The sequence below is a fragment of the Corticium candelabrum genome, chromosome 1, assembly GCF_963422355.1.
Source record: "Corticium candelabrum chromosome 1, ooCorCand1.1, whole genome shotgun sequence".
Classification (NCBI taxonomy): Eukaryota; Metazoa; Porifera; class Homoscleromorpha; order Homosclerophorida; family Plakinidae; genus Corticium; species Corticium candelabrum.
The window spans coordinates 7,920,466-7,938,525 of NC_085085.1; the positions used below are offsets into that span (position 1 = coordinate 7,920,466).

The 18,060-nt window shown below is 40.6% G+C and overlaps 1 protein-coding gene across 1 annotated transcript in view; it reads left to right on the top strand.

Annotated features, from left to right (window-relative positions):
* LOC134191752 (sperm flagellar protein 2-like) overlaps positions 1-18,060 on the top strand; it is an 80,621-nt gene continuing 62,561 nt past the window's right edge. Inside the window, exons 1-8 of the mRNA XM_062660404.1 lie at positions 1-104; positions 163-236; positions 320-348; positions 3,710-3,791; positions 4,037-4,192; positions 5,100-5,203; positions 12,473-12,566; positions 12,624-12,680. Of these exons, the coding sequence (XP_062516388.1) occupies positions 47-104; positions 163-236; positions 320-348; positions 3,710-3,791; positions 4,037-4,192; positions 5,100-5,203; positions 12,473-12,566; positions 12,624-12,680 (654 nt within the window). The 5' untranslated portion in view covers positions 1-46. The remainder of the gene's footprint in view (positions 105-162; positions 237-319; positions 349-3,709; positions 3,792-4,036; positions 4,193-5,099; positions 5,204-12,472; positions 12,567-12,623; positions 12,681-18,060) is intronic.

The following is an 18,060-nucleotide window of genomic DNA, read 5'->3' on the forward strand; positions in this document are numbered from 1 at the left end:
GAGCTGTACATGTGTATCGTACGCTTGATAGTACCCGCGAGTCGTTATGACTGAGATATTGTGCAACTGGCTGAACAACGATGTCAAGCTATGCGTTGTTGTGGGTTAGTACACCTAGATAGTAGTTGTCTACCTGGTCGCCGGTTTATTGCGTTTTGTTAGAACCCTTGAGTTTCAAGAAGGATTTTGCAAATGGTTATCTTATCGGTGAGCTTTTACACAAATATCATCTTCAGGTATGCCAGATGTTTTCTCTTTTTTTTTTTACTTCGATCTTGGTATTTTTGTTGGTTTTGTTGCAATTGTGTTTGCTACTCAGGATGACTTTGATCGCTTTTCGAGAGGAAGGTTGGTTTAGAATTTGCATGCTATGTCCTCTGCCCTTTGTGTGTGTTTTAGCGTCTGTTAGCTAGGTTGTATGTCTAGATCAGCTTCAATGTCTGTCATAATGAGACACAACGCATGCATACAACGTGTACATGCACTATTTTGACTGCAAGATTGAGGCGCGTTTGAATACTCTTCTGCAACTGGAATTGACGGGGGGGGGGGGGGTAGTTTATAGAGTTCGTGTTGGATTGAGAGTTCTGAGAGTTCTAGAACTGTTAGAAGAGTTTAGCAGTTTGACCAGCCAGGGTTTGAAATTGTGGCGCCGGCCTTGGAGAAACTTTCTAGACAGTTACTGGCTAGGAGACTACTGTCGACTTAGCCTCGTCACCCAGACTCACGTGAGCCTGGCAGTGTTCAGTTCCCGTATGACACTTTTTCAGCCTCTCCTGAGTCTGGACTCACTGTGCCTACTTTCACACACTTGCTTCACTTACATCATAGCCTTAGCACCCCATGTGACTAAATGCTACCTATGTCACAAACTCAATTAGCTTATATTTATCTAATGTGTGACCCAGCACATTGTATCACGCCCAAGCCTCCAAACAGGCCATGGTGACTCTCCACCCAAGCCTCCAAACAGGGCATGGTGACTCTCCACGGTGAGTGATTCACCAAGTTCACGCTCTCCAAATTTCAAGATGACTTCAGCTTGTGGAAAGGTGAGTGTATGCCTACATTATTGTCCTACTCGTGTAGACTGGCAAGCTTGCCAAGTCTAGTTACAGCAATCCGGACTTCACGTGTAGTTCATTTGTTGTATGTGCAAAGATGTCTTTTTCCCTAGGATGGCCCTGGAGACTTCAAGTTTACCCTCCCGAAAGTTATCATAATTGAAAACACGAAGAGCAGACTGCAATTAATATTCCAGGTCAACGTGTCTCTCGTTGCCATAATTGCACACCCTACTGGCCTGTACAATAATAGAGTCTGCGCACTAGCAAGTGCTGTGCAGATAGTGGACGTGCGGCGAAACAACAAGTGAACTACATGTGAAGTTCGGATCGCTGTAACTAGACTTGGCAGGCTCACCAGTCTACACGAGTAGGACAATAACGTAGGAATACACTCACCTTTCCACATGCTGAAGTCGTCTTGAAAATTTGGAGAGTGTGAACTTGGTGAATCACTCACCATGGAGAGTCACCATGCGCTGTTTGGAGGCTTGGGAGTGATACAATCTGCTGGGTCACACATTAGATAGATATAAGCTAATTGAGTTTGTGACCTAAGTAGTATTTAGTCACGTGGGGTGTCAAGGCTATGACGTAGGTGACACTTAGTGAAGTAAGTGTGTGAAAGCGTGGTGAGTCCATGCTCAGGAAAGGCTGAAGTGTCATATGGAACCGGACACTGCCAGGCTCACATGAGTCGGAGACGAGGCTATGTCGGCTCACATGAAGCAGTATGAAAGTCACCCAACATATAAGCAGCTCAAGACTTTAAAGCTATTTAGCATAGCTAGCTTTTGTATTGGATAGCAAAGAACTGATTTTTAGCACAAGGGGACTGTCTTTGGTGCCACAATTTTGTCAAAAGGGCCAGCAACACTGCCATCTGTCTGTATGATCTGAGCTGGAATTGTTGGAACTGTGGGCGTGGCAGTTCAAACTAAAATATTTGAATGTGTCCTAAGAAGAAACTCTTAAATTATAGGTTTTGATCATTAGAAATTCGAATATGTGTCTGACTGCCATTTTATTTGTCTGTTTTGTCTGTCAAATACGTGCATATTTTTATACATCATTATCAAACTATATAATCAAAGTATGTCTGAAAATTGTAGCCTGCATTACACACATGCAACCCACATTACATTCTTCAGCAACAAAGTTTATTTGATGGAATATATACAACACAGACAAAATGGTAGATTTTAATGTTGTTAATTTGAATGACCTTTTTGCTTCGTACAAAATAGTTATGGAAATTGAATTGTCATGAGTCTGAGGTTGTTCAAAGTGACCTGAAGCTGATTTGAAACAACCTATATACCAAAATCTGAATAGACTTCTTAGAGGACCAAATAGGAAAACAATTGAATATATCATCAGTATTAAACTGAAAGATTGTAGAGTCTCTTTCTACATTCAGCAGAGTTGGATGTATGGATAGCTGTGGCTAACAACATGGAACCTAAGTATCTCTTTGATAAATTTGAGGGTCATTGGCAAGCAAATTTTCTGATGAATTAAGTGTATTTCCTGCTCATGCTGTACGTTAGCCTTTACAAGCAATAAACATGACACTTGATTTAAAGATTAGCTCATTAACAAAGTTGAATGCATGTTAAATTGTCAGGAAGCAGTAATTCATACCGTCTATTCGCACTTTTAACGGCATACTCTAGATGATATTTGATTTAGTTTCTTGAGTTCAGTTGCTATTGTCTGGTCTGTGTGAATCACTTTCCATTGAAACAACTTAACATCTTTCTTGGATTTTGACAATGTAATCAGACAGCAGCTTAGTACCATACTGTGTTAAGTTACCATCAGTGAGCTATGTTGATGAATAATACTACTGAAACTAAGAGAGCATATTTCTTCGATTAAATGCCTTGGCATTTATTTTTAGCTAGGGCTTCAACTGTGGCATTTCAACAAGGCGGCGTTTATTCGAGGACGTTGTTTATTTGTTAAGGGCACTCTGTCTGTACTGTAGGAGTGTCATGCTGTAGGTTTGACACCTTCTTTCAAGACAGCAATACTTACAATTCTGGTGTGCATTTCACATTTCAAGACACCATGTGGTGAAACAGTATCCCAGTAGTCTAAAGAAACGTTTGCCTCGTGTATGCCTCCAAAGAAGTTGTACGATTTTTCCTTCAAAATCCGAGCAATAGATGAAATGTGACATTCTTTATTCAGGGGCAACGTTTAGACTAAACGTTAGTGTTGCCACACTTTCAACAGTACAGTTTTTACTAGAACTGCGACATTTTAGTAAGATCTAAAGATGATTCTAGGGCACGTGTACTATCAATTGAAATATATATACTGTAGAGGTTGAGGACACTGTGAGATGTCAGTTTCTCTGTTATCTGTGTACTTTAGTATCTGCTTTTTTTGAAACACTTTGTTGTAGCTATGGAGGCAGTTCATTGGAGCCATGAATTGCCTTTATGGAAAAGTAAACTGTCACCTGTCTGTTGTGTGCATACGTTTCTGCATGCTTGCATGCACGAATGATCCCGTATGTAGTTATTTTTTCAGCGCCGCATCTCATGATTAGGTGTTGTTTGTCAATTATGTCGTGATTTTTCAGTTGCTTTTGTAAATGGTGACATTAAGCTAAATGCAATATATTTCTTTTCAAGCTCATCAGAGTCAAAGCTGAACAACTTCACTCGTCTAGACCCAATGTTAAAGCTACTGGACATTCCATTCAACAAAAACCTAGTAAATCACAGCTATATAGTGTAGAAACCTTTACCTTAAGTTTATTATTTTCAGATGTGGTTATTCAAGAGTGTATTTAATTACAACGACTTAAATTTATTTAAGCTGACATTAAAATTTTAACTGGAAATTGTTGTGGTGAATGTACTATAATTGTATTTTGGAATTTGTAACCAGCAACTTGAAGATTTACTGGGTTTGGACTTTGTTTGGCATCCAATAATACTGAGTGTTTTGCTTGCCAGGCACATGATATCATGAATGAACACCATGGAGCTGCGACACATTTGCTGTACCATTTGTTTATTGCACTAAACAGGAAGACAGAAAACAGCCTCATCAGCCAGTCACTAAGACTGACAAAACCAAAGCCAAGAGTTGATCCTGCATTATACAGGCAGGTGAGTTGTGTCACCAGTGGTTACCTGTTTTATTTCTAATAACTAAAGTTTCAAGAAGAAGAACACAGTAAGTGAATCTGTGATATGCCAGCTTGGCAACAACTGTGCACTGATAAACACAGAAGTGCTTGGTTAAATGCATATAATTGCCTAAATGAATACACAAGGAAACTTGTGGGAAAGTTTATTATTAGAAAGGGAGATGAAGTTATTCGAACAAAGGAATAGTTTGAAGTAGTATGGTACAAAGACTTTTCCTGAGATGGTTGTTACTTATTTTACGGGTTTCAGAGGCACAACTGTAAGCATATGTGACATGACAAAATTTATGAAGACATGGCCAGAGTGACACCATGTGCTAGACAAGAGATACCGTATAACCGGTTATTTCTGCAGCCATAAATTACTGCAATTTGAGAATTTAGACAAAAGTTTTAATTACTGGAAATAAAATTTCTGTGTTCCAACCAGGAAGACAGTTACTGGTACACACATGTACATGTGTTGGAACTGTGACTTTCTGGGACTCTGAGACTAGGCCTAAATATCTGCAAATTTATTTGTGCACTTTGCAATTTCTTCACAGAATTCACAGAAATATTATCATCAAAGAAATAACTGATTATACGGTATACTAAACTATTACATTTTGTCTTTTAATGAACTGTGGGAACGGTTGGCATATATGTTATCACTAAGTTATTCTACGATAAATGTTGCAGTTATTTATCTTCGTTAAGAGAATGTATTTGTAATTGCATGTGCATATGCTTAAACATGCAACTTTTTAGTCTCACTTGCAGAACAATCTTAATAAGAGCTCTGTAACCTACATTAGGTACATTGATGCCACGGTTATCAATGTGTTTACTGTGGCAAATTTTTAACATGAGGGTGCTTTGTTTAGCGATTGGCTCAACAAACACAGCAGCAAGATTTGAATTTTGAGACATTGGTGAAGCGTGTTAAAGACAGGCGAAAACAGCAAGAAGAACTGAGTCATACATTAAAGTGAGTCATTTATTTTATTTGGTATTATATATATATATATATATATATGAGTTACTGTCTATGCTAAATGCAATCAACAATTAGTTTTGTGCTAATCTTATATACCAATTCTTTTGAAAATTAAGATGTTTTTACTGTTGAAAAATATACAAGCTTGAATGTTGAATGTTGAATGCTTTTTCACTTTGGATTTCTTTTAAGCGCGGTTATTGGGAACTGATTGTAGGGAAATTTGTTGCACAAGTGGATGAGATTCATGCACGGGAGAGACAAACTGAAAAGATATTCTCGTTATTTACTTCTTGCTTTTAGAACTTATTTGTACCAGAAGGTTAAGAGATAGAATTGTTACTGCATGGTGAAATTCAATCTTGATTTTATAGAAGTGTTAGGTCAGTGACAAATGTACAGGCACTGCTGTTGTAACATACATATTTTAAGAAAACTTTAATTAAAGGAGCACTTCATCGGTCTGTGCAACTCTGACGTTGCTCTCAGCTGCTAATCGTTTTTGGTCACACATGAAGTTGGGAAGTTTGGAGATATCTCAGAGCAAACTTGATAGCTGCGCATTATGATAAGACCAGGAAACAAAACGTACTACGAGGTGGTTTTTCAAATAACATCCAAGAAGTGTAGGTTTTGATTCACCGCTTTGTGTAGACTTTGATATTTACTTAATTAAGCAAAAGTAAAACATGCTTTTGCATCACTGACTCAGTTTCAATCGATGACGAAAAGCACACATACGGCGATGGTTTGGCTATAGAATGAAGGCATTTGGTGTCACGTGATTATGCACGGTGACGCATGTTTACGTGTTATTTTGCATCGCACAAGCAATTGTGCACTGTACTATGGCCTTCTTTCATAGAAAGAAAGACAGAGGGAAGTGTGAAGGACCGAGCGACTGCAAGTCGTTCAAGACGATCCATGTGGAGTCTGCAACATGTGAACGACTGAGTTGCTTATGAACTGTAACTTGTTCCCTTTCACTGTCATAGTCACCTGAAGCGTTAGACCCGTCTCAAGACCAAAACAATGGACCGTACAACACAGCAAGCGTCCACAACCCAAGGCCTTCACATACGTTAACATCTACTGCGTGTGCATCAAAAGGTGAAGTGTTTCTTTAGAAGACAGATGTTTTAGGGTTTATAGTGAGACAATTAATTAAACAAGTGAAGTAAGGCAAGGAGATAGGATTCATAGTAATGGCAGGTACCTGGATATGCAGTCAGAGAGCTGACCCGAAAGCAGTTAAAAATAGAACACATTTTGCTTAATTAACCCAAAGTGCACATGTACTAGGGTTACAGTAACATTGCTGTGGCTAGACCATTGACCATAGAGTATTAAGTGGATGTCATCATATTGCACATGTGTGATGTCATTAGTAGAATCACTCTGTACACCGCCTACTAGATCCGACATGCTCTGTGCGTACTGTCCAAGGTCATGAATGGTCAATTTCAATTTGGTGAATTTGCAGAAGCAGAGGCAGGTTCAATTGGCAAGCAAAAGATTGAAGAAGCGCAGGACACTGGTTAAAAGTATCACAGTTCCATAGATTGTAACAAAATGCAGCCTTCTGGCAAATTTAGTTGAGATCAGTGCAGCGACTAAGGAGTGTATCGACGCACAAAAATTGCAACACACTTTGTATATAGAGCTAAGAGAGAAAAGCAAGTTGCTCAGAGAGCTCTGAGGCATGCCAAGAAATCAGGTAGCATGAGCTGGGAAGATACGTTATTTTTGGTTTCTATATGGAGGAAATGTCTGAGAGCACTTAGCAAACTAAAAAGGCTGGAGTGAAAGCACTACTTCTGGAAGTTTGCAAGACATCTTCAAATTTAATGCAAGATTCAGAAAGGCTCACATTTGATAAAGCCTCAGCCTTTGAGTACTTTAGTGCAGCTTATCAACCAGAGTTCTACCCAAGTCAATTCCAGTACCCAGAATGGTTTAAACGTTGTCAAGAGCCATTGGCACATATAGCTCAACTTAGCATATTCTATGACACTAGAGGAGGTACTGCATGTTTTCACACATGCTCAGTAACTGAGAACATGCCTTACGGCAGTGGGCGTGGTCAATACTTTGAGTGATCTGTTTCCAAGAGTATGACTCTATTCAAAGTGTCTGCGATGCGAGGTGTTGTTTTACATGTTACTCTAGCCACAGGATTGAAATGGTGCCCAAGTCTTGATGTGTCTTGAGTTGCGTCATCATGAGGGTCTGTGGATCGATTATGCCTTTGCATTTGTATACGTGGGGCCTGTGGGCCATTAAGTGGTATTGTGAATAGAGCAGTAGTTGTGGAAAAACGTTGCATTGAGAAATCTCAAAGACCCCAAGATTTGACTTCGCAGCTGTGACGATAAAGTCCCTTTCCAGTTTACAGAAGTCGTCCGTGTCCAAGTTCACTGGTCTGTTGTGAAGTGTTTCTCTCATCCAATGTGTCTGTTTTATGCTACTGTGATCTAACAAAGCAATTCATGAAGTTCTAGATAACGTCTAGTCTCTAGTTGCACGCACCTGTAATTAGGGAGTGCAGTAGCACTCCCTATGTAGGGATGCGAAGAATCTAAAATGGTGGCCCATACAAAAGTATCCAAATGCATCCGAACCGCATCTCTCAGAACTCATTACAGAGATCTCGGACCCACGTAGCGCTCAACTTCAAACGTTCCTAATGGCAGCCAGACTATCACCGCTGACACTAAGCGCCTCAGAAGCCAGCTATCGGCAAGTAAAAAACCTGATTTATTCTTTCACATTTCACATTTCACATTTCACTTTTGTCAGCCAGGCTAGTGCCTCACTCGAAGCAGTTACAACGACGAGAGTCACACCAAAAGATTTGCTCTTGTCCGAAGAATTGCACTGACCCAACAGCTAGAAATGTGCAAAGTCACCTTGCATCAGTCAACTGCTGCCATGCAAGTCCACGTACTGCTTCCCACAACGCCATGTTGTTCCTGTCACGTGTGTACATGTGACTACATACCGTTTGGAAGACTAGCTGCCACTTCCACCTGCTGCTACATGCTGCTTACAGTTGCGTGTAGTTGAACATGTACGACTATATGTTCAACGGCGCTGCGTCCTGTCTGACTCTCTGTGCATGTAAGCGTGTATCTCGTTCGTGGAACCCTAGGTAATGGGAGTTGTTTATAGATGCAATCAGTGTTATTACGTACATCCGTCAGGTGGCTACGTACTTCCGTGTATGCTGAGCATAACGTGGGAGTTGTCTAGAGATGCAATCAAAGATTGAAATTCCGGCCGAGCTGCACACGTTTACTAGAACTGTCATTTCCATTTCAAACTGCATAAGTCTAAACAGACTATCACCGCTGACACTAGCGCCTCAGAAGCCAGCTATCAGCAAGTAAAAAACCCGATCTATTCTTTCACATTTCACATTTCACATTTCACTTTTGTCAGCCAGGCTAAAGGTCACTTGAAAAGAAACACCGTAGCTAAACTGGGATGTGCAGTGTCTAATTACAGCCTGAAATTCGTGGCCTAGGGTGGGAAGGGGCGGGGTGGGACGGAGAGTGTAACCTCCACGTGGTCTGTCCTAGGGTTTTGAACATGAAAGTATTCTCACATGTTCAAAATGCTAAGCACTTCGTTTACTAAATCTGTCATTTCCATCTAAAAATGTATGAAGCAAGTCCAAAAACACTTTGAGAAAATGATGGGTATGTAGGGATGGGTATGTACTTATGTCATTTATGCCCATCTCCTACATCACACTCTTGTTACCTATATCGCTTGCAGCAGTTGTGAATGTGATGTAGGAGATGGGAATAAATGACATAAGTACATACCCATCATTTCTCAAAATGTTTTTGGACTTGTACTGTATACATCTACAGTGAAATAGCTATATAGGTCAATAGAATGCATACAAATTACGTGCTAGTGTTTTATTCTGGACTCTCTTCTTGCGCAGTTGGTAGTGGAAGTTGCAAGCAGCGACCGAGAACCTAAACCTTCCCTCAAGTTGATCATCATGAGACGCGGACTGCTCTAGGTGAGCGTGGTGTTCCAAAACACTCTTAGATTTCACTTGGTAGCAAATTACTAGGAATGCAGCTACCTATAAACAGAACTGTGTAAACGATTGCTATGCTCTCTGACCGCAGAATGGGTAGAAGTTCCTGTTCCAACTCTCTGATAGGGTGGTGCATGCAGTGCCTCTTCTGATATGACACTGTATTCAAAAGGTCAGAGCCTTGTCACTGCTGGATTAAATCAGCTACAGAGTTCTAAAGTGTTGCCCATCTTTGATTTCTGCTTTACTCCACATTTACAGAAGGTGCATTGAATGCTGTAAATGCCAAGGTTGTGCAAGGTAGGAGTGATCAAGTTGATACCAAAACCTGGAAAAAAGTAATCTGTCTGATCCGGCATCAATTTGTCCTATAGCCTTGACCTCTGCTATTGGGAGATTTTTACATCCATCCTCAAATATCAGCTATTTGACCATCTCATCACTAATAAATGCCTTTTTACAGATGTACCAAAAAAGGTTTTATCAGTTGTGTTAGTGGATGCCATAAACATCAGTTCAGACTTGTTGAGGCTTTGATGCAAAAATTACCAAAGGATACAGAATATTTTGTGGATCTATGCAATGCCTTTGGTAGTGTGCATCACAAGTTGATTCAATTTGCTTTGTCACATTATCACTGTGATGAATCATTGAAGAAGCTGGTTGCCGACTTGTATAGTGTTTACAAGTAATCGTGTTGACCAATAACTGGTCTACTACCGTTTTTCCTTATGGTGTAGGAGTCTTTCTGGGCAATCCACTATCTGTAGCTGTCTGACATGATTATGAATCTCTATAATAACTTTGTAGAGTCGCTGAAACCTCTATGTGCTTACAAACTGTCGTGTGTGGATCACGATGTATTTCTATCAATATTCACTGACGATACTGCAATCATCACTCATGGAACAGAGGAGGCTGAGATGGTCTGCAAGTGAACAGAGGAATTTGTACGGTGGTCAGGACTGGACGTCAATGCCAGTAATGTGCTGTTTGCTTGCCGGAGACAGCTCTCTCCAACAGTGTTTGACCCGGAGCTGTATCTGCAAGATCAAAGGATTTCATTTCTGAAGGAAGGTGACAATTATAGATACCTAAGTTTTCCAGTTTCTTCTCATCTCAGCAATGAAGATGTGAAATACTAACCTTCTTTGGTGTGTTGATGTTACTGCTGTCTCGAGAGATGCCAAAGGTATCTTAAACAAACGAGGAATTGTTTCTCGGTTATCTTAGTTACTCAGTATTGCTTCACTTCCATTATCGTGGATTGTCACACGCTAGACAGTCTTGTCACCCGCTACTGGAAGAAATGGGTTGGATTGGCCCACTCGGCTACCATTCCTAAATTCGGAATGTCGACGTCTCGATTGACCATTACCATCTGTATCATTCAAGAACCTACAGGTGTCTCGTCTTTCTGCGTTTCAAAACTCTAAAGACAGTTGCCTAAAGGCATTGGCCAACGTGAAAGTTGAAAGGGAAAGCATGATGACGGCCTCTCGTTTTGCAGTAGATAAATGCCTCAAAGATCTAGAGATTCTGGGTGGTTCCCCTGATGATGCTCAAGTATTTAGTGGCAGAAAAGTTAGAGAGGTCAAAAATACATCAAGCTACAACATCAGGCACATCTCTGGAACCACCTAACATCTTTACCAGTGCAAGGAAGAGCGGCATGCTGCGTAGACTCGGACACCACTATATGGTCAACTGCCATTAAAAGAATTACCTGATGAGCAGTTTAAGTTGATAACGAATGCCATTGTGGACATTCAGCCCACGAAAGTTAACTTCCATTAGAAGAGATCGCAAGTCAATCATTGTCCTCTTTGTGGACAACCACAGTCTTTAGGTCATACTATTTAACTGCATGCCTGGTACTTCTGACTTCAGGAATTTACAAGTCGAGACATGACAGTTTGTTGACAAGAATTGTTGATTTCATTAAACGTCACGACCTGACTACCAGATGGTTGCTGATATTGCTAACCAAACTTACGTCTTTTCAATGGAAATCACAGCAACTAACCTTCGCCCTGATATCATAGTTTGGAAAGCAAATACCAGGGAAGCTTGGCTGCTAGAACTGTCGGTTGTATTTGAATCATTTTGTTACATTGAATTATTGAGGATGGCAAATCAACAGTATAGAGCGAAGCTTTTTCACCTTTTGATTGAGTCTAGAGGAATGGTGTTTGAAGAAATGAAAACGTCGTTAGCAAAGCTCTGGAAACCCAAGCATACGTTTTGAATCTGGTAATCCTGCTATTAAAGAGTAGTTGAAGTCTCCTATTGCGGCTGGGTTGCTAGAAATCAGATAGAAAGAAAAGAACTATAATAGAGAAACTGTACTTTTTCATGCATGCTAGTATATGTGTTTGTGTTGTCCTTTACAGGACTGTTAGTGTGCAAGGCCGGCGGAGCCCTCCAGATGTTGGATGGAGCCTGGCTAAAGACAGCGTTACTAGAGGGTAGTCTAACTACTAGTACTATTGTACTCTGAGAATATTTAATCATTTATTGAACTGCACGCAAAAATTGTCATCTGTTAGAGACTGAAAAGACCAAAAATTGACTTGCGTTGGTCATTAGCACTAATGAACTCATTTCCGATTTCTAAAAGGTTCATCTTTTCTAGTCGGTCACTATGTACATGCAGTACCATCAGATTGTTTAGGTGGCATTGGCTCATTGTACACCTCAAGTACGTCTTCAGTCTTCTGAGAGAAATGATTCGTGGCGTCTCTCTACGGCAAACAGTAAGCGTGCATCAAGACGAGTGACTGGGTTTACGAGGCATGTTGTGCCCATCCCACACTTCCTGTGGTAAACTCCCGAATTATGGTTGGTTTGTCTCATCTGTAGAGGTGAACAAATAACTAATTTATTTAATTACCTATACCATTCTCCGGAAGTTTTCGCCAAACACCTGTTGGTGGAAGTCCCATTTTTGAATAATGGGTGGGCCATGGCCCACCTGGCTCACCCTGCTCTGCCAGCCCTGAGTGTGCCAAGAGATTCGAATCTTGTTGTGACACTACTATTATAATAAGACACTTTATTGCTACTGTTTTGTAGCTTTCATGTATGGCAATAAAAGAATTATCATATAGATATAGATATAGATATAGATATCATGTATATATTTATCGCAGTGCAGATATTACAGTGTCGATGCGTACCTATTAATATTGTAATGTTTTTAGAAATGATTGTTTGAAAAGATCACTTGATGGAAGTTATGCAGCAGGTGTGGACAAGCTCGCACCTATTAAAACTAAAACTTCTCCACTGAAAACCGTAAGTATAGGATGTTCTTATAATCATTCTTTGCTGCTTAGTTGATTGATGTTTTAGACCAAAGTTGCAAACCCTGACAAACGTAAAGATGCTGTATGTGCAAAGGAGGCTGAGGTAGGTGCAATCACATGCATGTGCACATAACTGGCATATGTGAGCTGGCTCATGGTACAGTGGCACTTCCACATGCATCTTAGTTGGCACATGCCACTTCGAACATGCTAGCGCACCGAGGGGGGTGTTTCGCATGCTAGCTGGCAGACGTAAAGTGCATTTGTGTGTGGATGTGCACACACGCCTCCAACCGTAATCTTGAAGCCACCCGTAGTATGAACCACTATGATAGTGGGCCCTTTGATTTTGATCTTGGGTTGTTGGAAAATTTCCAGGTGTAATGTTGATGCCTGTATAGGTCACTTGGTTGTCGAAAAGAACTTCTACATTCACATGCGTAGATCTTTCCTTGACATGCACACACACACGCACACACACACGCACACACACACGCACACACACACATACACACACACACATGCACACACACACACACACACACACACACACACACACACACACTGTCGTCGTTGTTGTTATCGTTGTTGTCATTGTCTATTTTGATTTGACACTGGTAGTGTAATACAATAATGGGTTTATTCTAATAAAAATCTACCTGGTCATACATTTGGATTTGGATTTACGATTTAATAGTATGAACATTTAATAGCCTACATTAGACATTAAAATTGCTATTTAAAATAGCAGCAATCTGCCTTGTTTACTATTAAACTGTTATTGATAGTGACGCATAGTCACTATCTAGGAATGCCTGGGGTGTGAATACATAAGCTCATGTACGCTTCTTTTCTATCTTGGCTCAGAAGCACTACTGCAAAAAAGCAAATAGCATTACTGAAGTCTCCTGCTTTTCTTCTCTGTGTGCCAAGTTTCAACCTCCAAAACCGTTTGGTTTATTTTTAAACGTATTTGTACTAAACCACAATTTTGTCTGACTAACTAACTTTCTTCAGATGGGTTTTCTCATTCCACACACTTTCTCTGACTGAACTGGTTATGTTTCTTTATTGCAAACTATCCTGGGCAGAAGCTGTTTTCTTTGTTTTGCGATTGGTTTGAAAATACAACTATCACGATTTTATGTGAGCAGTGCGGTTTGTCCTTTGCCAGTTTGGAAGCAGTGCTGCGCGTGCTCTGGTATTTGACACTAGCAAGCACGTCTACTGACACTTGCAGCCTCTTCTGTTGTTCTCAGAGATCCCCAAAATGTTTATGATGAGACATGCGAAGAGTTGACAAAACTTGTCTACAGATGCCGCGACAAGATAACGAAGGAAGTGCGACTAATCTCTCTGCTGCGCGCGTGGTAGGCCTATCTAGGAAAATGCGCTCAGTGGCTACAAATTGTTCAGGACGCTAAACTAAAAACTGAATACAACTGACAAAAGTGCACTTCTTCATATGCTCTTAGAAGATGTATGTTTGACTTCCAAATGGTAACATCTGACGACTTGTGTAATTAGATTTATCGGCATAGCAGAGCGCCTTTGTGAGTATCAAGTGCACCCAGCATACATTATTGGGAAGTTTTAGGAACAACATCTACCACACTGGTTTCACTCAGCTAATGATGAAAATGCCCATTCTTTGTAGTTTGGGTTCACTCTGAGGCACTCTGTAAGCTGTATGCTTCTAGTACAGTTCACGCAAAATAATATCTCTTTTATTAAGAATGGCTACACAAATCAGCAATAAGCGAACAAGCAAGAGTGGATGGTTCAATACTGTACCAAATTGATTGTGCGATGACTAACTCACCATTGTAGAAAGTTGTAACACATGCATGTGTAAGTTAGTTATGGCTCCGTCAATTTGGTAGAGTATTGAACCATCCACTCTTGTTTGTTCGCTTTTTTGATTTATGTAGCCATTCTTACTAAAATATATTTATAATGTTTTTGTATGTTGTTCAAATTTTGTATACAGTTACAGAATGAAAGTATTTTGTCTCATTGTTGTGGTGAGATCTTCTGATGAGATGATGAAACGAGTCTGTTGGTTCTTTCTCACTGTCTACATGTATTTGGCTATGTCTGTGAGAGTAGACTTGTTTCCGTTGATGGGGAGCTTCTGTAATCTGATGTGGGGACCGTTGGCAATGAGCTTTCTTGGTATTCAAGTCATTGATATCTACTGGGTGTGCTGTTTAGAGCTGGCAAAATTCCCGCAGTGCACACAATCAATAATTGATATGCCAGTTTTTCTCACCATATGGATTACACGGAAACATGTACCTCTCAGAGACTTCTCTCCCGGGTTGGTGGGCGCCCAGGTAACGGTAAAATTTCACTTACCCTACTAATGACATTATATAATTCAAATAACACATATTTGAATGGATTAACAATACATCCATAATCTACTAGGCATGCTGTTCGGAGCTGCCGAAATCCTCGTACCAAACGCAATCAATAATCGATAAGCCAGTTACTAGTGCTATATGGATTACACGAAACATCTACCTCTTTGGGACTTCCTGCCGGGTTGGTGGGTGCCCAGTTAACGGTAAAAGTTTCACTTACCCTTCTGAGAGGGTGATGACGATATATAATTCAAACAACGTATATTTGAATGGATTAGCAATACATCCATAATAGTAAATAATAGTAATAATTAAATAGCCATTAATTAACCTAGTGGTTAGAGTTTTGGTTCTCTGACCATGATGTCCTGGGTTTAATCCCGGGTGGCAACAGCAATATAATGAAACGAGTTTGTTGGTCATTCTCACTGTCTGTTTGGGACATCTGCCCGTGTTTATGAGGATGATGCTGACAGTGATATTGGGCCATCATCACACAAAAGCAGACGATTAGCACCACCACACAAGTATGCCACAACAAAGGAAAGTTTCATGAAGATGATGGACAGCTGTCAGAGGGCACAAGCAAGACAACATGAACAAAAGCTGCATTTGTTGGCTCGCCTGCATCAGGAGAAAATGGAAATGTTTGCAGGTCTTCTTGAAACTATTAAAGGATTAAGCAAGCAGTCTTAGATTACAGCCATTTGTGTTGTCTGATTTAAAAACAGCCATGATTATGGCAATGTGCATGTTGGTAACAGCAATACATGTAAATCAACGGCAGTCATTTTCTATTCAACAGTGCATGTTTATGTAGCGTGTGATGTCATCACGTTTTCCAGTAGCATAACCATCTTCCCCAGCAACTGCCTCAAAATTGTTGACTTCCAGGCTAGTTCCATCATCGAGGAAGTCAGCTACATCATCCTCTTGACAAAGCAGATATTGCGAAGAGTGCAAGCTGCCATAATAATCACAGACATATCCCGTATCTAGTTTAAATCTAAATGTTTCAATCGCCTCCATCTCCCCTTCAAAAGGGCAAATGCTCGCTCAATAGCCATTCGAGTTGCAGAGTGGTAATAGTTATATTTCCTTTCTTCTGGTCTAAGATGTCCTGTATTTCAGTAGGGAGTGAGAAGCCATAATTTGAGTGGATAGGCAGCATCCCCTAATATGTGTGATTGCTCAGGAAAGGCTTCAGCTGGGTGACTTAAATCTCGATCAAACAAATCAGAATTTCTTAGTACTTGTGTATCATGTACACTTCGTGGCCATCCACAGTAACAGCCTACAAAGCACATCTGGTGATTGCACACTCCCTGTAGAAGTAAAGATGGGAATTTTTTCCTGTTGATATAGCTATCCCGATCGTCGCTTGGAGGTTTAATAGGGATGTGGCAACCATCAATTGCTCTTATAACGTTTGGAAATTCTTTCATAGCTTTAAAAGCCTGTCTTTACCTCATTAAATATCATACCACATGGCCACTTTATTACAACTTTTCTGAGATGCAACAACAATCCTGTACATATGCTCCTAACAGTGGAATGTGCAGACGATTCAGATACTCCAAACCTGTCAGCAATTTGCCTGAAGCTCTCTCAGCTTCCAAGGTACCACAGCATAATCAGCAAACGCTTGTCAAGAGAGATTGGGCGTTTGCCTTATCGTATTAGATTTGAGCACACTTCTCCCCACGTGCAAACTTTTGCCAAAGTACGTCAAAGACTGACTGAGTAAGTCAAAGTGTTTCCGGAAGTCGTTGTGTAGATACATGGGGACTACCTTTTCAACATATCCACGAATTCGAGCTTTAGGTTCGTCTCTAGCCCACAAAATGGCTTCAAGTTCCATCATTTACACAACAAAAAAGTCATCGCAATTGCTATCTTGCTCCACACTGTCGTCAAGTACCTCTATTGCAAGAGCAGCAGCAGCGGCGGAAAGAACAATTTCCATCGTTGGTATGAGCATGCGTGTGCTACGTCTTGAGGTTTTTTTGGCAAAGCCCTTTCGATTCCAATGGGCTTTTTGCTTTTCCACCCTTTCCTTTCTTTATCCGGAAAGGTCGAACGAATACGCCTTAGGACTACACCTTCAAAATTCGAATGGGCGGCCCACCCTGCTAAAAGATCCTGGGGGAAACCCTGGGTTGGCAACAATGGCTACCACTCCATGGTTGAGGGGTTCAAACTTCAGTGACGACAGTAAATTATGAAACTTGTCTGTCTTTCTTTCTCATGTTTTTCTCTAGCTTTGTTCCTGACACTATGACTTGTTTCAGTCATTGCGGAGTTTCTGTGGTTTGGCGAACAGTCCATTGATGACGATGTTCAGCACTTTCCTGGTGGTCATTGATATCCACTAGACGTGCTGTTCCAAGTTTGCAGTCATCGTAATTCCTGCAATCTATATTGAATTGGCTAGTCATGATCACCGTGTGACTACACAGAAACATGTATTTTGCTGGGCTCACCTGACGGGTTGGTGGGTGCCAAGATGGGGTAAAGACCCCACTTGCTCATCATGGAGGGGCATGATTACACACATAATTGGGGCGAGACTTGGCGAGACCCTTCATTTGCATACTGTACTGTGTTTAGATGAGTGTTTGTACGTAATGACGTAGATTTTGAGCCAATCACAGACATGATGGTTTGTGATGTGACCATGCAGGTGTAAGTGTATTAGCTGTGGGGCTCTCCGGGTTGCTGGGTGCCATTCCCATGGCACTAATAAGAGAATGTGCAAACAGACTCGGGCTTCTAGAGATGGCTTGATGACTGTGGCAAAAAATTCAACTAAATGTGAGAACACGTCGCTTTTACAAAGAAATTTACGTTAGGCTATATTAATACTTGCAAATTATTTTGATGTCGAAACATACATCCACATCCGGCTCTGAATGAAATACTTGTAGCTTGATTTGAAGCAACCAAATGTACACAAGTTTGAATGGTGTGAGCAATCATGTCAATGTATACAAAGTGGTTTGCGTTCTGCGTTGCAGAGGTGTACAAATCAGTTTGTGTCTAATTCAAATTTCTACATACATTGTTCTTAGCTGCATGACGCATTGAAAGAGGAAGATGTTAATTATTAACGTCTTC